The sequence below is a fragment of the Ambystoma mexicanum genome, chromosome 2q (assembly GCF_040938575.1).
Source record: "Ambystoma mexicanum isolate Mex_15411 chromosome 2q, UKY_AmexF1_1, whole genome shotgun sequence".
NCBI lineage: Eukaryota > Metazoa > Chordata > Amphibia > Caudata > Ambystomatidae > Ambystoma > Ambystoma mexicanum.
This window is the reverse complement of record NC_090924.1, coordinates 280,095,985-280,119,596: the sequence shown is the minus strand read 5'-3', so window position 1 is coordinate 280,119,596 and position 23,612 is coordinate 280,095,985. Positions and strand designations below refer to the sequence as shown.

The following is a 23,612-nucleotide window of genomic DNA, read 5'->3' as shown; positions in this document are numbered from 1 at the left end:
CTCAGGAACCAGTGTCTGCATGGCTTGTAGCAAGACGACATCCAGCTAGACCACTTTTCTTCTAACCAAAGGTACTGTTTGGGGGTCCTTACCTTCTTGCCTGAAGTTGTACTGTCTCGCTTGAGATTTGCACTTGCTTAACTTTCTGAGTTGATTTCAACTCCCCTCTGCACAGGCCTAACAGCTTGTGTGTCTTCAGTGATTTCTTTTGAACAATCTGACTTTGTGCAAAACATTATCCAAGAAGTGCATCAAAACTCTAGACTTGGCCCAAATGACTTTGGCTGTCCTGCCTCCCTAAAGGCACTCTTCTAAATCCATTGACTTTGGCATTGCTTGCCCCGCCATAGGTTGTAGCGTGTTGCATACTGTTACTGCTGGGAAAGGCGTACCTAGACTCAGTTGTCCACACCTTTTTAAGAAACTTTTCTGACTTTGGTATTTTCCTTAACCCTTCCTTTCTGCAACTCCAAAGTATATTGCTGTGATATATAAATGCAAATACTATCCTTGTAATTGAAGTCACTTCAGGGTGTAGGAGAAGTGTATTGAGCATATCCAAAGAGTATTCACCAGCTTGATTGATTCTGAAAAGTATTTTCAAAGTTTACTTGAACTTTTACAAAGAATTGCCTTTTTAAAGAATGCTTACATCACATAGAATTGCAAGTTCTTGAAAGAGGGCGATTGTGGTTCCCATTTTAAAAAAAGGGAATCTGGACAACCCGAAAAACTATCGTCCCATCTCCCTCTTGAATGTCATCGGAAAACTGTACGGCGCCATTATCCTGGACCACATTTGTATCTGGTGTGCGGATTCAGGGGCTAATGATCCACTGCAAACAGAATTCGTTATGGGGTATCAGGACCTCTGTGAACAGCTTTATCCTTAACATGTTAAAGGGTTGAGTTCAAGACGGGAAACCAAAAATCTACATGGCTTTTGTTGATCTGGTCCAGGCATTAGACCAGATCGACCGTCAGAAGCTGTGGGCAAAACTGGAGATGAGGAGTTATCCAGAGTCAATTTTGGAACCGATAAAAGCAGTGCATCGAGCTACTGCATTAAGAGTCCGATTGGATAAATCTGGCTTTCTATCTGGAGAAATACCTACAGCCGGGGGAGATAAGCAGGGCTGCCCAATAGCTCCGGCTCTGTTTAATTTCTTCTTGGCCGATATGAAGCATACTGACTTCCAAATAAGAACTTTTCCACCAAGGGTGGGTAGCGTCCCATTACCTCGAATACTCCATGCTGATGACATAGTTTTGGTAGACAAAACGCCTGTGGGGTTCCAACGTCAACTTAACACCTTGCAGATTTTCATCAAGTCCAATGGTCTGGCGATCAACAAGTCAAAGACCAAGCTCCTGAGCTTTGGGAATTCCAACAGAGGCAAAAATGTCACTTTTTGGACATTGGTTGGCCACCATATTGAGCAAGTGAGCTCATTCAAGTATTTTGGGGTCTGGCTCAGTGACACAGCATCTGAGGCCCTATTGGTTTCTCGTCTAAGAGCTATAACCATGGCCCTGTCTAGTCAAGCTCGCGCCCTGAACCAAAAGTACGCACATTTTTCCATCCTACCGGTCCTTACTTTTTACAGATCCAAAGTGGGGCCAACAATAACTTATGGGTCGGAGGCAATGCATACAATTCCAGAAGCAACTTGGCCTCAGTTGCAAGGCCTATTTTGGAGGAAAGTTTAGGACTCCCTCAATCTACACCAATTCAAATTATACGGCGGGAGCTGGGTCTTTCCTCTTTAAAATCAACGGTGCTCTGAAACACCCTCAGGCTCTTTAGAAAATGCTTTACATCAGCACAACCTGACATTTTGGAGATGCTAAACAAAGAAATCATGGCATCCCAAAACACAAGGCTGCAGAACTGGAGAAGAAAATTGTGTTCCTCCCTGGAAGAAATTGTGGGTTCAATTAAAGTCCTACTTATGAATCCTGTGTGGGTTAAGACCAAACCGAGAGAGCTAGACTGGATCAATACTTTAGACTCAGCGGGCAGATATCAATCGGTAGCCCTTATTTCACGACACCCATGAAAAATTGACACTACTTGTGAATATTTAACACAACTACCGGACAAAAAACTCAGAGATCAATTTCTATGTACCCATCTGAAACTGGAGCCCATGAATGAAATCAGAGCAAAAACGGACAGATGGTGGTCACTTCTGATTGCAGGGAACAAGACAAGCCATGTGATTGCAATGGTTACATTCCTGGAGCCGTTGTTTGATACATGAGGACATATGAGTAATTGCATTCATTCTTGTTCTCATGCTCTCATTTTTTTTTTTTCTTCTGTGATTTTTTTCACAGAATACTCAGTAATGAAATTTTATGCTTTTTAAGTGGATATTTGTAAGATATGATTTTGTTTTGATAAAACATGTTCATTTATATGCAAATTAAAAAAAAGTGTGTATTTAAAACTGATGTTAAATAAATACATTACTATTTATAACTGAAACCTTGAGTGTAAGTGTTACTTGGATACCTGTATTGATGGATTTCATTTGTATAGCTCTACAGCTCACATTTACCCCTCTTGAGATAGGCCTGGCTGCTCAGTCACACTACCAACTTTCGTAGTACAGTCCTATACCAAAAGGTGAGTTACCTAATACCAAGCAGATTAGTCTTGTGTAGTCTCACACAGTGTGACTGCACCAATTCTTACCTAACAGTGGCTGTCCCATCATGGATAGCCAGCTCAGGTACAGTCATTACATCATTCTGGTCTGGCAATGGATTTGGGTTTCAGTTTCTTTACCACGTGTAAGTCTGTTTTAAGCGCACCAAAGGCTTCTCATGGGCTCTGTATAAATCCCTTCAAGAGCTTGACCACATATGGCCATTTTCTACCTGCCTGGGATGAAGACTACTAGCAAAGACGGTGAACCACAAAGACACTGCTTAAGCAAAATGGTTACCCATTTTGAACACTGTAGTGGACAAAAAGCTGTCATGCGGTAAAACATAAAGGTGTACTGGAGTGCTCCCGAATATTGTACAAATAAGGCACCACTAGGTACCAGGTGTAAAATAAGGTACAACACTGTGTCACGGGGCTACGATGGTTAGGGAAAAAAGCCCTCAAAGTAAAAAGAAAGGGCAAACAAGGTTCTCTTCAGTACTCTCCAATAGGGAGTTAGTACTGCTCCTCAATGGGAGACAGGGTCTCTCTACCGTGGTAGTATTCAGAACTAACCAGTGACCCAAAAGCAACATGAGTGAGCGAGACTAAAAAAGGCCAGCTGAATAATACGTCGGGATCGCTGAAACTGTCTGCAGATATTCTGGAGATATATTTCAATATTCATTGAAAAGTATGTTGACACTGCAAAAAATCTCTTAACTGTGACTCTTGTCACAGACAGATGGCCTTAAGAATACCCAAACTAAAGAAATTGATTCAATGGTTTTTCTAGTAATACAATGGTTTGATGGCAGCAGTCTAAACTATGGCCTCTTTCATCTACCCTGGGCATCTTGTATTCCTAACCCAGGTGTTTCGTACCCCAGGTTATATACTAATATAGAGTTAACGCCTAAGATACAATATTCTGGCTAAGTTTTAGGCCTAAAGAGCTTGACGCTTTCTATATCTCACCCTCCGGAGTTAAGCCAGGTGATATCCTATCCTGGGAAATGATTTGGATAGATTTATTTGGTGTTCTGGTGCCTTTACAATTGCCCACATTTTGGGGTCCCTAAGCGACTCTTGCACATCATAAGACAGCTTCACATGGAAAAAGTGTACAAGTGCAGTTGAATGGAGAGGGGGTCAGCACGAGCCCAGTGTCAACAAACTGTGGGCTGAAACGGGGCTGAGTGCTGACTCCAACTCTATTCAACCTCTATATGACTGACTTATAGAACTCTTAAGAACCGTGCCCAACTGCCCCCCTAAAACTGGAGGTACGCACGTAGAGAGGCTTGAATATGTGGTTCATTTTGTAATAATGGACCACACATATGTCGGGTTGTGTAGGACTACACTTGAAGTGTGCCTATATATTGAAGCCAACGGATTGATCCTGAATGTTGATGAGACAAAATACATGTGCATTGGGGGAAGGGGATGCAAGAAATCTCAGCTTCATCTAGCCAAGGGCACAGTGGAATTGTCCACGAGTATAAATACTTGGGAGTGGATCTTGAGCAAGGTGGGGAGGGTACACTATACTGACGGCTGGGAAACGTCAAAGAGCCATCATGTTAACAGTATTAATTGGAAAAGTTGCTGTGGAGTCTAGGCTATATTGTACTGGGAATCGCCATGCTGTACAAGCACATTTATGGCACTATGGGGATGAGTGATTACTGCTGGTTAAAAATTATGGAGGGTAAGTTCTGGCAGAAAATCCTAAATTTACCTCAAGCAGTCCCCATTGAGTTGGTACATTTAAAATTGGGATTAAGCTCATTGGAAGGCATGGGTATTGAAAAAGAAATGTGCATTGTACCTAAAGATGGTCAAAGAATCTAAGTGTCCTCTTCTAAATTGTTTGGGAAGGGGGATTACAACCCGCACCAATGGCTTTTGGCAACCTTTTGGGAAAAGTCTGTGTTTAAACAGATTGATTGGAATCCAGACTTGTCTTTGTATTTCCTGTCCTTGAAGACAGACCTAAAGCAGAAATTGGACTCATGCATGGGGTCTGGCATGGATTCACATGCTCATGAATATTCTCTGTCATCAGGCTGGGAATCCTTGGTAAAAGAAAAAACTGTTTCACTTACAAACTGTATTTCACTTCTAAACCAATCACTGTACTCTGGGTCATACGGCACCCAGCCAATGACAGCCCTCTCCTTAAGCCCCTTAGGTGTTCACGAAGTGCTTGGCACCGTTGCCGGGCCATCTGCATTTATGGGGAATACACGTGTACCCGTACCTGGACGACTGGCTCATTCGGGCCAGTTTGCGAGAGTTGGCCGTCGGACACACGGAGACGACCGTTTACCTGCTGACGGATCTGGGATTCTCCAACTATCTGAAGTCCTGCTTGACGCCATTGCAGAACGTGCTGTTCCTAGGAGCCAGACTCAATACAGTCTCCTGCCTAGCATCGCCCTCGGAGGAGATGGTAGCGGCCATTGTGGGGAAAGTTTAACATGGTTGTCACTGAAGCACCGCCACGGTGCGGACCATCATGTCGGTTCTCGGCTTGATTTCGTCTTGCATATACCTTATCCGGCTCTGCAGGTTACGGATGCAACCTCTTCAGGATTTCCTAGATGATCTTTGGGTTCAGGTGTCCAAAAGCATCGCGGACAAGATCCTGCTCGACAAGGAGTTCTGTCTGGCGATACGGTGGTGGGGCGTTCACTCCGTCGCCCGGGGCACAGGGTTCCAAATCCCCCCGTACCAGGAGACGGTCACCACAGATGCTTCCCTGGAAGGCTGGGGAGCTCACACCGGAGGCCTGCACACAAGAGGCCTGTGGCAGGCAGAGGAGAAGGATCTTCACATCAATATCCTCGGACTGCGGGCAGTGTTCTGGGCCCTCAAGTCATTCCTTGCATCTCTGAAGGGCAAAGTGGTGAGGATCTTGACGGACAACACATCCACGATGTTCTACATCAGGAAGCAGGGGGGCACTCGATCCCCAGCACTCTCCAAAGAGGCGCAGGACTTGTGGCACTGGGTTGTCAGACAAGAGATGTTCCTCGTCCCCTTTCACCTGATGGGAGTCAAGAACACCATCGCCAACTCCCTCAGCAGGGAAATGCGCTGCTGCCACGAGTGGAAACTTTGGCAGGACCAGGTGGACCGCATCTTCATCAAGTGGGGCAGGGCCCAGATAGATCTGTTTGCGACAGCGGCGATCTCCAAATGCCAGAAGTTTGCCAGCAGATTCCACCAACCGGGGAGCATGGGGGACACGTTCTCCTTCCCCTGGGAAGGCCTGTTTCTGTACACATTCCCTCTGTTACCTCTCCTGCTGTGAGTCATCATCAACTCACAGTGCTGATGCAGGAGGACACTCGTCTCCATGGCGTGGCCGAGGCAGATTTGGGACCCGGACCTTCTCAGCGTCGCCTCCGGTCAAGCTGCCGGTGGTGGCAGATCTGCTCACCTGAGAAGGAGGTGCAATCCTGCATCACAACCCAGGATCGCTGAACCGTAGGGCTTGGCCCCTACCGCCGTAGAGTTTGGAGGATACTAGTTGCCAGCAGACTGCAGAGAGCTTGCCAAGGCCAGAACGTCGTCGACTCATAAGTGCTATGGTCACAAGTGGAATCATTTTGCTATGTGGTGCCGGTTGCAGAAGAAGACCCCTTTTGAGGGTCACGGCCCCACAAATTCTTCCATACTTGTCCTTGGCCAAGGCGGGACTGGCGCACGCCTCTATCGAGGTGCATCTGGCGGCTATCTCCTGCTACACCAGATCTCCCGGAAGATCTTCTCTTTGATCCCACTTGTCTCGTCAAGGAGTTTCTCAAAGGACTGTTTCAATCTTTCCCGCCGGTGAAGGCTCCTGTCCCAGCGTGAGAACTCCATGTGGTGCTGACGAGGCTTCAAGCCTATGCATCAGACCCCTCTCAAGTTCCTCTCGTGGAAGACCGCTTTCCTTGTGGCCATCACCTCTCACAGGAGGGTAGGTGAGAACCAGTCCCTATCCTGCAAACAGCCTTATCTGAGTCCCCACAAGTCGAGGGTGGTGCTGCGGACGACCCCCAAAGGCTATGAGCTCTTTTAGTTATGGACATTGATTTTGCTATGTAATTGTATGTGATGAAATAAAATAATTTTTCTACGAATTAAGTAAAAAGAATTCAGAGTACATTGTCATCATTCATCTATTGGTCCAATTGTTTGCTGTTATTATTGTATACTCACCTGGAGGACCATAGATTTTTGCCGGGTACCCTTTTTTTAAATGGATATTAGATGGTTAATACTATTGGTACGTCTGTAGCATTTACCAACGCTGACTTCTAGGGGTCCACAGTGGCATATTCCACATGATTTAAGAAGTTGCTGATTGTGTAAAATGTCTACCATTCTTGAATCAGCCCTGTTAGGGAGAATTCTCAGAAATGCACTAATTCCCTTCACCTTAGAGACCCCCAGCAACTTTGCTGGATTTTAAGGACCTAATTTTCTTAACCTGGAGAGAGTGAGACCCTTTTTCCCCACTCTCTCATGTAGTTTAATGTGATTTCTGAACTTTGTGTTTCTTTTGGTTATGGAGTCTGACAAACTCCATAGGCATCATCTGTAAAATTGTGTGTCACAGCACCTTCATTGCAGTGGCACAGGGAAGTCTTTCTGATTTCCCAAAGGTTTAAATACCTTCTCTGGGATAAGCTACTGTTTCCCAGAGCAGTAAAGTGAAATTGACTTTACTTACATGTGTAACTTTCTACACCCAGCACCCACTATCTTACAATAGGGTGCTGGAGGGGTTACCTAGTATCCCCTTTGTATAGCTTCTCATCTAACATTTTTATGTTACCCTTTCCTCACTGAACGGCTGGTGGCAGTGGTTTCGTTTTAACTACTGTGGTTTGCATTTAATGCGGGCTGCGTTCGCAGCTATAGTAAAGCACACAAGGGTGTCATTTTTGTCAAAATGGCCCCAGTCTTCTTTTTCCCCATTTCTTTGTGGAAAGGTCCTTCTTGAGAATTACTCTGCACACCAAACCAGGTTTGGTCCCATTGTTTGCTTTGCCTTTGGCATGATTCACAACTTAAGTCTGCCTCTGGCTCCAGGGTGTCTAGCGTGGCCAGGAATTGAGGGAGGTGCCCGAAACTCCCTGCGCTTAGTCTCCTGGGAGACCAAAATGCACTCTAGTGATTGGCAGGCTGACTGTCTGGCAAGGACAGCCACCCTGCTGGGTGACTGACAGCTGCGCCGGAATGAATGGGAGAGAACTGAATAAAAGGCAAGTGTTTTGGCTTGGAAGGCAGAGTCGACCATTGGACGAAGGAACCGAAGAAGAACTTGAAGAGGACGCCTGCTGCAACTCCTGGACCGTTGGTTTGCCCGGTGAAGCCCCGCTGCTGTGCTGAAACTCCAAATTCGTATTGACAGAGAAGCCCCTGCAAGGAACGACTTCTCCCCTTGAGTTGGTGGGACCAATCAACTCCAAAGTAATCCACCTGGACATTCTCTCGCTTCCGATTGCTTTTCTACAGAGTTGCTGCTGGAAACCGAATAACCAGGGAGAGGAACACCAGATTGTGTGCATTGATTTTAAATTGGCCAAGAGCTCCAGGAAGATACTCCAGACTCCCAGGAAGCAGGACTGGCCGAGCCTGAGCACCCTCAACAGAGTGCAGGACCCCAGAAGCAAGGAAAGTCCATCTCGACAGCCATAAACCGCGGTGTTGATATTAGCGGTAGTCACGAGGAGCAGAAACACTGAAGTGCCACTTGTTGGAAAGATTGCCGGTTGCAATCAGTGACCGTCCCATTGCAGTGCAAGAGTCCCCAGAAGTCCTCCCTCTTGTCCCCATGACTGAGGCCCAGGAACAGAGAGATCTGCAGAGCTGCACAGGAACAGAAGGCATCTGCTGCGCTTTTTCTTCAATACAAAGGTACTGTAAAGACTGAGAGAACTTACCTCTCATTGTAGAGTTGCTTGCATCTCTACTACTTACAAGTCTAATCAGCTTGTGGCCCTACTTTTGATTCTTATTTTCTTCGAAGACTTCTAAAACATTGTGCAAAGACTTTCTACTTACCTACCAGAGGTGCTTCATCCTATATGAGACTTTTGCCCATTGACTTTGGCTTAGCCTGTTATACTGAATGACTCTGCTTAGGGAATCCAAAAGTATTTGCCTGCTTAAGAATATTTGTGGTCTCTTGTGTGTTCTAATAACCTTTTCCTTTTACCAATTTCTAACAGTTTTCTAAATGCAAACAGTAAGATGTTAATGGCCCCAGCACCCTAGCTATTGAAGTCACCTGAGGGTGTAGGTTGTGTCTGCGGGCCATCCCAAAAGGGTCTTGACTGATTTTAGAATATTAAGCGTTTGTTTTGAAGTGTATTTGAGTGTTACTTTTATATTGCTCCCTTCTGAAGAAGGCGTACTCTAACGGACTGATGAATAAATTAATAATTGTTTATTCAAGAACCTTGTGTGTAAGTGTTTATTTGGATACTTGTGACTGTGAATCTCTGTGTAACTCCCCTACAGCTCACATTGACCCCTCTTGAGATAAGCGTGGCTGCTCAACACGCTACCAAAACTGTAGTACAAGCTCATACCAAAGGTTGGGTTTCCTATTACCTGTAGTCAAGAGTTGTTGTAGTGCACCCTAAGGGTACTGCATACAAACTTTGCCTAACAAGCCCAACATGTGTTAACCTCTTGTACAAGATTGAATTATTTATACATGAGCAGACTGTCTTCTTTCTTTTTCCCCCTACCTCCTCCCCTTCTCTGATGGTCACACAAACTCTTCTCTACTCGGTCTACTCTTCTCTGCCCTTTACCCTCTATACTTATCCATCCTCCTTCCTGTTCTCACACTTTCATTCTCTTCTCTTCCTACTATTTTTAATCTCACTTATCCTGCTACACTACACCTAACGCCCTTTGCACGCTCAAGCAAACTACTCGCAGCCACACTCTTTCAATCAAGTACCACCCTCTTGCAACAAACACCTCACCTGTAACCCGGTCCATCAAAATCTCAGAATCGCTCTGCTACTCCGCCCTTCCTGCACCTCCTATTTTGGTGTGCATCTGCTGCAACCGAACACCTTTCATCCCGTCTGATTCTCGCAAAGTTTAATGCCTCTTATTTCCCTTGTCCTCCTTAACATGCCCTCCTCTTTGGTTCCTCTGATCTGCTTGTTTTGGCCAATCAATCTTTCTTGTTTCTCTTGGTGTTGTGCCGCAGCTGCAGGTGATTATTAAAATGCTCTGTAGCCTCACCCTCTTCTCACTCATAATGTAGATAATGCTGTCCCATCGTTGTGGTTCATCTGGTTTGCTCTGCTAATGCAATGAGTCAGAAAATGACAGTGAGCCGCCCTACTGGACCAGCGTTAATGTTTATTTTTCTTCGGCGACGCCTGTGGTTTCTTTTCATATAGAACGGCAGGTCCACTGCACTGTATGGCTTTCTGGGATGGGTAGTCGTTTAAGAACAGAAATTCTGGATAGAATGGGGTACAGCATTAATTGGGTGAGTGGTACCTAGTACATGCTGTGAAGATGGATTTCTAAAATCATCCCTGATGGACAGATTTTAGGAGGGTACCCTGGTTATGGTGAATAGTGAGACATACCGTTTACCCAAAACCCAATCAAGGTAAAGTGGAGAGCAGTTCAGGCTTAGTCTCCAGACATTCATAAGAAGGAACATTACTGAGAGGTAATTTTTTGTTCTGATGTATTCAGTCCTCCCATGGATTTTTTATCTATGATGCCCCTATTCCAGCGCAGCAGCTGTTCTAAAACCTTTCTGCTGCCCGGGGGTGCAGCACATCGGCTGTGCCCGCGCCAAACTTGGCGTTGGGCCAAGTATATATGGATGTGCCGCAGATCTCAGTTTCTTTGTTTTGCACACTCTGTTAGGTCATCAGAACACGTTCACTAAAGCACATTTTTCTTTACGCCGTGCCGACCATCAAAGGGCTCTGGATTAAAACCTTGTGGAATGCGGCCGGACAGATGTCGGTTTCAGATCTGCACTGGATCTGTCTCTTCTCCTTGGGCAACGGTCACGACACCCAGGATTGTGGGTCGTGCCAGTTCATGCATCCAAAGGCCTTCTGGGAAAGGGTGGCAAAGCTCTATATTTTCGTCCACAATCCTAGAAGTGAGGATTTGCGGTCTAGTTTCAGGTCGCACGACGCGGGGCGCAGTTCTGAACATTAACCAGCCCTCCGCAAAGAAAAGGAAAAGGAAGACGAGGAAGAAGAAACATTGCAAGAGGTCCCCCTCTCCAAGAGGTTCCTCCCACCATCATTGTTTATCCTCTAAGGCAGTGGTCTTCAAATGTTTTTTGCCTGTCCCCCCACCCCATGCCCCTGAGCAAAATATGGGCAGGCCGGGCCCCCCCAAAAATGCCAATTGGACAGTAACTCCAAATGGCTATGAAAGATCACGTTACATCACCGCACCCGACTCCCAGTATAGTGCCTGGGCTCCTCCACCTGCTCCCATCAGTGTCTCTGGGCTCCCTCATCCCACTCCTAACCCAGTCCCTGGGCTCTCCCTCCTCCCCCCTCCAGAGTGCCTGGGCTCTCCCCACCCTTCTCCCACCACTATGCCATGCCATCCCCCCATCATGCCCCCAGCACAGTCCCAGTCCCACCCCGCTCCCAGCACAGTCCCAGGGCCAGTGGCTGCTGGTGAATTTTTTAAGTGGAGGGGCATACATATTTCTCCCAGATATGTCATTGCAACCAAGCGTAGCAAGGTAGCCCGAGGCAATCAAGGGGGTTTCGGCGGATGGGGGTATCCCCCATGGATTTTTTTCAGAATAATGGGTAAAAATGTGGCATTTTAGAGCATACCTTTTTAAAAAACATTTGGTAAAAAACCAAACAGTGTGCAATTGGCGCTGAGGGGTCCAGGGGGCAGGCATGGTATTTTTTGCTGGACATTTATGATAGATGTCCAGTAAAAAGATGCCATCCCTGTCCCCTAGACCTCATAGCGCCTAACATACTTGCACAATCAACGTTATTATGTGTGTATTCGAGGCACTGAGGGAATAGGGGGCAGCCATGGTATTTTTTACTGAACATCTATGATAGATCTCCAGTAAAAGATATCATCTCTGTCCCCTGGGCCTCGCAGCGCCTAACACACTCGCGCAATCGACGTGATTGTGTGTATGCAAGGTGCTGGGGGGCTTAGGGAAATCATGGAATTTGTTACTGGACATCTATGGTAGATGTCCATTAAAGAAAAATACCATCCCTCTCCCCCTGGTCTCCACCGCGCCTCAGAAGGAGAGCTGATTTTGGCAGGTGGGTAGGGGGATTGTGCAACAAAGGCATTTTTAAAGTGCCTTTTTTGTACAAACCCCCCACTCGCCAAAACCAGCTCCATGGACCAACGCACACAGCATTCACACAGCAAGTACTCTATCATTCACACAAGCACTCATTACCATACACTCACTCATAACACAAGAATACACATATCAATACACATAAATAATAAATTAACATAAACATACCTTCTGCCCCGGTCCTGAAGTTTCCTCCCCAGCACCCCAGCTCCTGCATCATTAACAGGAATCGGGGGAGGGGGGGGGGAATACCACGTACTACTGTGGGAGTACTATGTAACTATGCAATTGGACATTCTTAATCACACAACAATATTTTTTACCACCCTGCCTGATTGCACCACAGCTAATACTCCCACCCAGCTCTTTTGACAAATAGAACTTTTAATAGGAACCAAATATGAGAAAAACAATGCATACTCTGGTCTCCAGGACTCAATCTCCTCTTGTTAAACAACACAAGGAATACATAAACACACAAATATCACAATCTGATATATCGGTGTTAGTACGTGAGTATACTGTCTCATTCTGAGTTTTATAAAGACACAACTGAGCATCTCAATTTTTATATAGCATTGTATGTGGTCTTCCGCAGCTCGTTATGCTCAATTTTCATATACAACTGAACAACCTTGTAATGTGTTTGCAGCAGAAGAATGTTCAATCCGATGCTGTTCTTGAATACATCTACACACTTCTGATATCATTAAATGTCATCTTGTACAATGTTTGAAACAAAACCATCAACACTGCTGTGTTTCGGCCCAAATATTTCTTTGGTCTCCCTTACAACATGGTTCGGAGCCTCCTCTATTGCGATAGGACCTTCATCAGGACAATACAAAAACACTGTATCCCCTTATTTGTTTTCTTAGGTTTCTTAGCAGCTGTGTTTTTAACAAAATACAATACAGACTTTTAAACTGCACCATTCCAAATGCCTACTATCAGCACAAATAGGGTATATTTATTTGTGACTAAACTGGAACTATTGATAAATCATCACCCCTGTGTTCCCTTCACCACAGAAAAGGAATACCATAGAAAAGCAATGTCACTTACTCAGAAACGTTTACTGGCTCCACTTCTGAAAAAAATCCAATTAAAAAAAGATTTGGTTTCAAATGCGTTCTTCTTTTATTTTTGTAAGCCACAAGGCTATCATGATGTCTAACAGGCATAATAAAATGCTTGATTGCATCATTTATTTCTTGCTGCTGCAGTATTAGTTGGCAGAAAAACAGTCTTGCCACCTTTTTATTATTGAAAAATCACTTAGTGAAGGAACATGTCATTGACCAGCTCGCTCTCCTCTTAAATGTCCCACATGCTTCTGCTTGCTGTACTGAAGTACTTAAAAAAATGTCTGCTCAATCTGTCGCAGAAAAATACACTGTAAGTGTGAGGTTAATCTCCTATTATTCAAAAATGTGCTATTATTTCAAAATGTCCAGCCTGATGCTCCCTGAGCACCCCACAATACACAAAGTGAAAAGGCCGTCCAAATGCGCATTCGCCATGGAAAAGTGAGGATTATTCTCTGACTGGTTCCCATCTGTTCTGGGTAACCCAGGACTAATGGCGATATCGTCGGCTTAGGTGTTATGGACTCTGCTTAGCAGAAAAAGAGGCTTTTCACCTCATTAGTACCTCATGTTCTTAATCTCCAAACTTTGTGATGACCATACAAGTCTTATCTCTCGTGCCTAAACCTAGAGGCCAGTGCACTTACTATATTTCAACTTGTGCATGATCTCAAAAAGCCTCCAAATTGCCATGGTGTCATAAAGGATTCCCACGCTTAGCACTCCTTTTTACACTTAGTTAATTCAAAATCCAGCTAAAATACTGTTGCGCTATGCTGGTGAGATAATAGATAAATCAATCTTTTTATTCATCAGTACATGCTCGAGGCGTGAGGGTCTCCTGGCACTCCCCTCCCATGGCCCGACCAAGCAGTGAGCCCTGGTTTCTGGAATGCTTTCTGAGACTTTTTTTATGAAGGTAATCCCATTGGTGTGCAGCTTGGTGTTCTGCACCATTGCAATTACTGTCTAAGCAGCAGCAGTCTTTTCATGTCCACCATGCTGCAAATTGCCCTGTATTTCCTCTGACCACACGTGCGTGCAGCACCAGCTCTGTTGGCCCATCACATTCTTTATTATGGCCACCCTCTTCTTCAGCACTGGAGTGCCTCAGAGGGTTGCCATACTAACGGAGTCACGTTGCTCCTGCTTGGCTACCTTTACTGTTCTTAGGCATAGCCGGCAGGTGAGGAAGTCGGCCCCAGCACCTAAGCCCACACAAGGCCCCTGTCTGGACCTGTCCATAGCTGGAGTGAGCCCCCCTCCATGATGCGGTGCCTGCAATGTACTTTGCCCACTCTGCACTAATCAAACTGCATCCCTGCATTCCGGAACAATGATGATTGTGCCACCACTCTACACCGATATGCAGACGGATCACCTGGTTCTATCTCACCCCCATCTGAGTGCCTGCTGCCTCCTGCCTGCCCTGTCTCAGCCTGACTGCAAACTGTCGCCTCCTCCCATTTGACATGGGTATTTTCTGTACAGCTCACGGATAGCCTGCTTTCTGCTGCCTACTTGTGCCTAACATTTTCAGTCCTCCTCAAGAGCGCCTAAACACCTTTACCCCCTTGTGCTGCACTTGTGTTCATTGCATTGCTAACTAGGTTCAGTGTACTTGCCTACAGCTCACAACTTCCTCTTATGTTTTCTCTGACTGCTTTGCCACTTTGCCAAGGTTGCATGAGTAGTACATACTGATACTAAGAGTTGGAGATCTAAAACCATTGGGATAGTTTTATCAAGTCTTACCTCACAGTGGACTTTTGGAAAACTGCCCTAACAACTTGCAACAGAGGGGTAGAGTTTAGGTTGGTTTGGGTGAGAAGTTAGTAGGATTAGAGAGCAAGGTAATTCCTGTTTGTTTTACAAAAAACTGTTGTTTGTCTCTTTTTGTGCCTAGGTGGAATTGAGCTGCCCAAAGGAGATGGCATGGAAAGTCAACATGTATCGTGGGTACTTGGCAATCTGCCATCCAGAAGAACAGCAGCTGAATTATATAGAACGCCTTGTGGATATGGCCAGCAGTCTTGCCATTCGAGAATGGCGTAGACTTCCGTATGTTGTGTCTCATGTGCATACACCTCTGCTTCAGGTAAGAATTTCAAGGCTTTTCTACTAAGGTAGCAGGTTATGATTTTATTAAATCATACTAGTATTCCATTTTTATTAATTCATTTTGACCTGACATGATAGCAGCATAGCATAGGTGAACTAGAAACATTGGAAATAATCTGTTTGCCAAAATATACATGCTTAGTATATACCTAATGAATGGCTTCACAATTCACTCTGATGTCAGGTTTTCCTTTTAAAATAGTGTTTCAATGGGCTAAATTCTCCCTCAGATTCCTCATCAGATAGATTTCCATTCCAGCGTCAGCTGCTCAAAAATATTTGTCAGGGGTCATAGTGTGACTTGACTCGACCCTCGATACCTCTTGATTCGACGTGCCACTTGTCGGCTCCAAACGGGACGTCGACCGTCACATATATACTACATCACTACACCCCAGTACTTTAGATCCTTTTTTCCACGTGCTAAGCACACCATTTATCGGCAGGAGTCTTGTGAAGAGAATTTTTCAGTTAGATATAATTTGATTTCAACTACATTTTTCAAATGGTCTTCTTTGGTATGTCTGCTCCTAAGGTGTTCTGATTCATGCACTGTCAGGACTGCAATGCCAGGATGTCGATCACCGACCTGCACGCCTTCTGCGTGTGGTGTCTGGGGAAAGATCACTCCATCAAGGATTGTGGATCTTGTCAGAAGATTAATCCCAAATCGCTATGGGAAAGGTCAGCAAAGCTTTCGCTTGGGCAAGCACCGTCGAAATCCCCGGCTTGCTCGACTACCAAGCCATCAGGGCAAGACATGCAGAGGGTTCTACTCCCGAAAAGTGGACAGGCATCATAGGAAGGCCAAGAAGAAGTAGCATTCGCAGAGCCACTCATTGTACTCATATTTGCACTAAACGAAGAGGCGCCATTGACGCAAGCATGACTGACTCATCGGAGGAGCAGGATAAGACTTACCCGGGTCCAGGTGCGTCGAGGGAAGAGTGGGAGGCCTTCAAGGAGACAATGCTCCAAATGTTCAAGACAGCCACTGCTGGTACGACCCAGGTCTCGACTCGGCAGGCTCTCATGGCTCCATTTGTTCCTGGAGATTCCGGCAGCAAGGAAGCCAGGTCAGGTCTGATGCCCTCATGCTTGACCACGACCATTGAGAAGTCTGTCATAGCGCCGAAGGGCCCGATGACATCAGCACCATTAGGCTTGTTTGGAGCAATGACATTAGTGCCCATGATCGCCTGCTCTTTCATGCCCAAGCCTCAGTCGATGTTTTTTGACACAATGCGGTCAATTTTCGCCAGCAAAGGGGACCCAGTGCCTATTGACTTTGGGCCATCAGTAGTAGGGGCCAGTGGAGATGACTACTTTGCTGACCAAGCTGATTTGGTCACCCTTGCTCCATGATGCTAGTGGGCTGGACACATCTCCCGACCTGGACATGCAGCAAGCTGCCCATTATGAACCTGCTAATGCCCGGTACCGCAGGACGGTGAGAGGGTGGTGGGCGCATTGGGTCTGGGCACCCCTGCGAAGCCCCTATCAACGTATGACCCGACAGACATTTTGGACAAGGGTCCTCCAACCAAAAGTGTTGCCCTTCAAAGCTGCCTTAGCCGATCCCCTTTACCACCTTTTGGTTGAAGCCTTGCTAGCTTACACCTGTTGACTCAGCACTCACTAAGAAAAACAAACTAGCGACGTGGGGTACCTGCCATTCCTGCCCACACACCCTACTCCTGAGGGTCTAGTGGTTCAAGCCGCTACCATGAGCTCCAGGCCATCTACATCCACTTTGAACCTTCCAACAGACAGGGAGTCAAAATCGGATGCCCTGGCAAAGAAATTCCGCCTCTGCTGTCCATCTAGCGGGAGCAGAGAATGGGTTGGCGGATACTCTGAGCAGGAAGAGGACGGTCTCACGTGAGTGGGCAGTGTGCCAGGAATTTCTCAAGGAGAACTTCACTCAGTGCGGTACCCCTACGGTGGCTCTGTTTGCCACGACCTCAAACAAATAGTGCGGGCAGTTTTGAATGAGGGAATTAGACAGTGTAATTACTTTGAGTTCACCAGAACAGTCAATTCAATAGGCTAGGCCAAGGTCAGTGGGTTAAAGTCTTGGATAGGATAAAGCAGTTCTGGTGGTTAAACGGAAAAAGTCTCTGCACAAGTTCTTAGGAGTAGTTTGTAAAAAGAAGAATCATATGTTGGGTCACAAGCTGATTAGGCTTGTGAGTTGCAAAAGTTTCAAGCACTTTCACCTTGAGAGCTAAGTTCTCTCAGTCTTATGTAACAGTACCTTACAATGAAGAAAAAGATGCAGCTGATGACTTCTGTTCCTGGCAGTTTCTGCAGATCTCACTGTTCCTGGTCCTCAGTCGTGGGGACAAGAGGGGGGACGCCGGGGAACTCCTGCACTGCACTGAGACTGGTCAAAGTTTGCAGATGGCAAACTTCAATTTCAGTGGCTGTTTCGCGTTTCAGCTACCACACTGGTAACAATGCTGGTTCTGGCTGTCAAGGTGGACTGTCCTTGCTTCTGAGGTCCTGCACTCAGCTGAGGAGGCTCAGGCTCAGTCGGTCCGACGTGGTGGGAATCCTGAGGATCTTCCAAACACTTTTGGCCAGTTTACAAGCAACGCACACAAGCTGGTGCCCCTCTCCCTGGCTCTACGGTTTCCTGCAGCACTCTGAGGAAATGTGACTAGCTCCGAGATAGGTGTCCAGGTGGCTTACTTGGGAGTTGATTGGTCCTACCAACTCAAAGGGAGAAGTTGTCCTTAGCAGGGCTTCTCTGTCGATGTGAACTTGGAGATTCGGACCTGCAGCAGGGCTTCATCGGGCAAACCAACGGTCCAGGAGTTGCAGCAGCCATCCTCTTCAAGCTCTTCTTCGGTTCCCTCGTTCCAGTGGTAGACTCTGCCTTCCAAGGCAAGAGACTCGCCTTTTATTCAGTTCTCTCCCATTCATTCAAGCCTAGCTGCCACTCACCCAGCAGGGTGGCTGTCTTTGCTGGACAGTCAGCCAGCCAATCGGCACAAAGTGCATTTGGGTCTCCTAGGAGACTAAGCACAGGGAGTTTCAGCCACCTCCCACACTTCCTGCCTACCCCAGACAATCTGGAGCCAGAGGCGGTCCTCACTCCTGAAGCCCGCCAAAGGGGAATGAACAAAGAGACCAAACCTGGTTTGGTGCGCAGAGAAAAACTCTAGAAGGACCTTTCCACAAAGAAATGGCGAAAAAAGAAGACCGGGGCCTGTTTTTAGCAACGATTGCTGGGCGCCATCTTGAAAAACATGGTTTCCGCGATTTAACTTTACCGTAGCTACAAATAGTTTGCGTTCGAGAAAAATCATGGTAGTTCGTTTTAAAACCACTGCCACCAGCCATTCTGAGAGGAAAGGGTAACATTTGACTTACATGAGTAACCAGACATAGGGGATACTAAGTTTCCCCTCCAGCACTCTATTGTAAGATAGGATGTGCTGGGTCTAGAAATGTACAGGGCTAAGTGAAGTCAATTTCACTCCACTGTTCTGGGAAACAGTAGTTGATCCCAGAGAAGGTATTTAAACCTTGGGAAATCTGAAAGACTTCCCTGTGTCACTGCACTGAAGGTGCGTTGTGACCCAATTGTAAAAGATGATGCCTATGGAGTGGTTAGACTCCATAACCAAAAAGAGACAAACACAGAAAACACATTGAATTGAAAAGTTAAAGTCCCAAAGTTTAGCAAAAGAGCTGGAGGGCTCAAAGGTGGGAAGAATTGGCACATTTATGAGAATTCTCCCTAACAGTTCTCCTTGAAACCTTGGAGTTCGGGCACTATTCCCTGCCACTGGAGTGCAAGAAGATCCTGGTCAAGGCCAGAGCTTTCTTTATGTTGAGTTGTTACAGTCACAAATGGGAGCGCTTCACGGTGTAGTGCAAGACTCCGAAAATTATGCTTCTGCAAACAATGGCTTTTCAGCTTCTCCCGTCCATACCTGCTTTCTCTAGACAAAGCTGGGCTAGCTCACGCCTCCATCAAGTTTCATCTGGCAGCTATATGCTGGTATACCCGGGCACCAGGCAAGCACCCCTCTGTAGTCACAAAGGCTGGTCAATGAGTTCCTCAAGGGCCTCTTCCGGACGTTTGCGCCGCTGAAGGCTCCTGCCCTGGCTTGGAAGCTCAATGTCGTTTTAACTAAGCTCATGGGGCCTCTGTTTAAACTGATGCATTGAGCCCTTCTGAATTTTCTCTCGTTAAAGGCTGCTTTCCTGAGGGCCATCACCTCGGCCAGGCGTGACGGGGAAATCCAGGCCCTCTCCTGCAAGCAGCTGTACTTTATATTCCACGCTACAAAGGTGGTGCTATGGCCTCATCCCACCTTTATGACAAAGTTGCCTTCGGAGTTCCATCTTAACAAGCCTTTGGTTCTGCCAGTATTCTTTGCAAGCCCTTCTACACCTACTGAAAGGGCATTGCATTTGCTGGCTGTTGCTCGTGCCTTGATGTTTTATGTGGCACCCACAAAGCATTTTCTGGGTGTTCTTCAATTTTGGACCTGTGGGATACGGGAAGGCCCTGTCTAAGGCTTCCATATCCAGGTGGCTCTACGGCTGTACCATGCACTGTCATCGTCTGGCTAACAGACCTCTTCCGGGCCGGCCGAGAGCCCATGCCACCAAAGCCATTGCGCCAACAACTGTGTTTCTCTCTGGTGTTCCCCTGCTTGACATCTGCAGGGCTGCTACGTGGGGGTCCACCCACACCTTCACAAGATTCTACCTTGTCGACATGGATTCCAAGAAGGAGTCCTGGGTTGGTCAAGCGGTGCTACGCAGCCTGTTTACATGAGGTGAGTCTGTTCCAGGAGTAAGTGTATTGCTTCTGTTTGAGCCTTGCCACCTCGCGTGGTTGTGTATATGTACTGCTGTGTAATCGTATTCATGAGCATGTGAATCCATGCAAGACCCCATGCATTTGTTTTTCAAAGAAACAAGCTGGCGGTAGATCTGGCTTCAGCTGGGCCCTCCCTGCCACTCTGAAACTTGAGGAGAACTATCTCTGGTTCCGGAAGCACCTTAAGACCTTCCTCTTTGCTTCTGCCTTTGCCCCTCCTCTCCCCTGTTTATCTGCTCTCTCTTGGCACTGTGCACCTGGCCTACCTTCTGACTTCCGGGCCCAGGTACCTGCTCAACCTGCCACCCACCCGCACTGCCTCCTGCCAATCCCTTGCACTGGGGTCTGGATCTGCACTTGCCAGACACACCCTGTCTTGCCTTAAACCCAGCACTTGCTGGCTGCATTACCACTGTTTGTTGCTTTTTATTTATTTATTGTTTATCTGTTTTTCCTTTGCTCCTCACTTTCCACCTCTCCCCCCTTCCATGCACTTTTCCCCTTCCCTAACCAGTGCACTTGCGCATTCTCAATATCACTGGGCCTAGTAAGATCGTTGTTTTTTGTTCTTCCTTGCCTTGTACGCTCTGAAACACTTGTGTACGAGCGCGATACAAATAAAATATCAATAAGAATATCAATGCTTGAGAAGGTTTAAGTTACTTGCCTGTAAGTCTTGTTCTCCAGCATGGGTCTTGCATGGATTCACATGCAAACCCTCCTATCTTCCCCTCTGGCTCTTCTTGGTTCATACTGCCACTTAACATACAATACCAAATCTGAAGATAGCCACCAGGGGTGGAGCTTAGGAGGACAAGTGTCATTGGCTGGGGGCAGTGTGACCCAAAGGACAATGATTGGCTTTAGAGAAGACGAGCAGTTTCAGTCTAAAGCGAAACTGCTTTCTTTTTACTGCAGATTCCCAACCTGTCGGGGAATATTCATGAGCATGTGAATCCATGCAAGAACCATGCTGGAGAAAAAGAGTTACAGGTAAAGTAGCTTGAACTTTTTCGCGGGCTAGTGTCTCTCAATGTGTTGGGTCCCAGGAAGTGGGTTGGGACTGTATGGTGTGCATGCATGAGTGAGACCCACAGTGGTCCCCGATTGGACCACTGTTGGTTTTCATATGTGGGGCAGATCTTATTTGGAGGGCTGAGTCTGATCACTCACCTGACTTTGGGATAGGAAGAGGAGTCCTACAGCCATTCCAGCAGATCTGAAGAGGAGGCGGCAAGTATCCTGTGTAACTGTGATGAACGTGGAAGACCCTAGGACGATCCCTGATGAGCAATTCTACCTGCAGTCCCGATGGAGCCCTGCCTGGCTACCGATCTCAGAAGACCCTTGTTGGTGCTTTGACCCTCTGGGCCGGCGGGAACAACCAGTCTCAACATCTTCTTGGTGCCCTATGGATTGGCGGCTTTTTAAGTGTCCCGGGGCCATGCAGTGGGCTGACCAACTCTGGTTTGAGCTACTGCGGTAGAAGCGTTGCCGTTACGTATTTTGAATCGGAACTTCAGGGGTCTTCAGCTTCACCTGTAAGTAGCCTTCCTGCAAGATTTTTCATCCCAGCATCGATGGGTCCCGGGATTGAAGGGATGTCTTCAGCCACAACATCTGTGACGCCTGTATCGCTGTGCTTCAGTGGCAATTGCTGAAACAGGGTTTCTTGCATCTAGTCGAGGATCCTGAAGTGTCCTGCATCGATGCCTGCTGCATTGTTCCACAAGAAGAGGTTGCACACAGCTCCTGTACCTGACCAGAACTCTTTTTACACCCGCAGCTTCTGGGCTTCTACGACCAGAACAAACAGCGGGAAAACCTACCTCAGGTGACCCTCCAATGACCTGCCAAGTCTGTAAAAAATCAGAATACTGTAGTAAGTTATAACGATACTTACCAGCCGGCCCTTTAAAGTTCGTGAAGAGATTTGATTTCTTTTATGACCTATTGGTTTTGGTAAAATTTGTTCGAAGGGCTCTCCAAAGCTAGAAAAGCATTTTACTTACGTGTCAAGTCCTTAGACAACCTTTTTGACACATCTTCACATCCTCCGGAACCATCCCCTCTCTTTTTCGCAACTCCTAAAACTCTTTGGAAACTTTGTGAACTTTGGGCACAAGACCCCAATCAACTTAGGGGTGGACCTTATTAAATAGGGTTGCAATTCCTGGGGAGTGTCAGTGCTATATCTAATTACTTACATTCCCTTTCAGGTATTTTGGGAGTGAATTGATTATTCTGCACCGGCTAACTGTGACTGGATATATGTTTTATATTATCATTGTTGTGTGATATTATCACCTGTTCCAAGTCCTACTCACACATTTAATAGTGTGTTATAAGTAATTTTGTGCTTACCTGTCTAAATGTAATTCTTGATTGCTCATTGTGTGTACACATTGTGGACTCCTGACCCCACTCACCTCTACTGAGACTAAGCCGTGGCCACTCTCCATGTTACCTTGATTGGTTTGGTCAAGCTCCCAGAGTTTCCCCTGTTTGCTATAACTAGAGTGGCCACCTGATCTCTGTCCACCAGGCCAGAGTTTAGAAATCCCTCTCAACAATTGGTGTTACAGCGATGAGGATAAGGTCTTCGGTACCCCAATGTTGTCCGCTGGTGTAGTATCTGGATTAAACTCAAACAGAACACTTTGAATATGAGTTCTCTAGTATTATACAGTCACCCACTCTAGTTAAAACTCATGGAAACAGTCACTGTCATCTCTGAATGCCCTACAGTTGATAACTTGAAGTTGTGTATGGACAGAGGCCATCAGTCTCTGGAAATAAGGCTGAACTAATACAGATTTTAGATCACCAAGAAAGTAGGAGTGTTCCTCTTTCAGTAGATAGTGATGTAGGAAGCACTTGGGCTGGAACCAGTAGCAGTAATTGACTTTCTGTGACTGCCACTGTTGTGAGGGAGGAGGTGGGGAGTGATTCAACTAATGTCTCCTTGACTAATTCACCTCCCCTCTCTTTTTCCCCAACTCCTATGATTGCTTCACTGAGTGGACTCGTAGAACCCTGACCCCCCGCAGCCTTGGCCACTCTCCATGCTACTGTAACGCTCACCTGACTCCCACGGAGGCGCTGGCCTGGTTCGCGCTGCTGTGACCTCTTCTAAGGTGATGCGCAGGGTTCGGAAGACGGACTGGACCGGGCCCCCAAATCTGGCTTGTCTGGCTTGCAGAAGTATCCTTCTTTAGGCGAAAATAGGGGATTAACTGTCTGCGGGGTAATGCAATCAGCCTCCCACTTTCCCCTCTCACCCTCCTCGAAACACTTCTGTGATTCCTCGTAGCGTCTCACCTTAGGGTCTGGAAGGACGAGCTCTCCATCCTTCTTCTGATGCAGGGGCGCGTTGGTATCCAGTTACTTCACTGGATTTTCGGATTGGTGAGAAGCAAACTTGCTTGGCTTCCAGGTAAGTTTTTTGATAAGAGGTTCCCCTTGTGTCCATGCATTAATGTACTAATGCTAGTGTCTTTTTCCCCATAGGGGCCGGGGTACGGAAATGCCAGGATGCGGCGC

The 23,612-nt window shown here is 46.6% G+C and overlaps 1 protein-coding gene across 8 annotated transcripts in view; it reads left to right on the top strand.

Annotated features, from left to right (window-relative positions):
• Positions 1-23,612, top strand: part of TRRAP (transformation/transcription domain associated protein) — a 2,065,012-nt gene that overhangs the window by 1,681,299 nt on the left and 360,101 nt on the right. For all 8 annotated transcript variants that reach the window (XM_069647248.1, XM_069647247.1, XM_069647244.1 and 5 more), the window contains one exon: positions 15,012-15,203. In XM_069647248.1, coding sequence (XP_069503349.1) covers positions 15,012-15,203 — 192 coding nt within the window. The remainder of the gene's footprint in view (positions 1-15,011; positions 15,204-23,612) is intronic.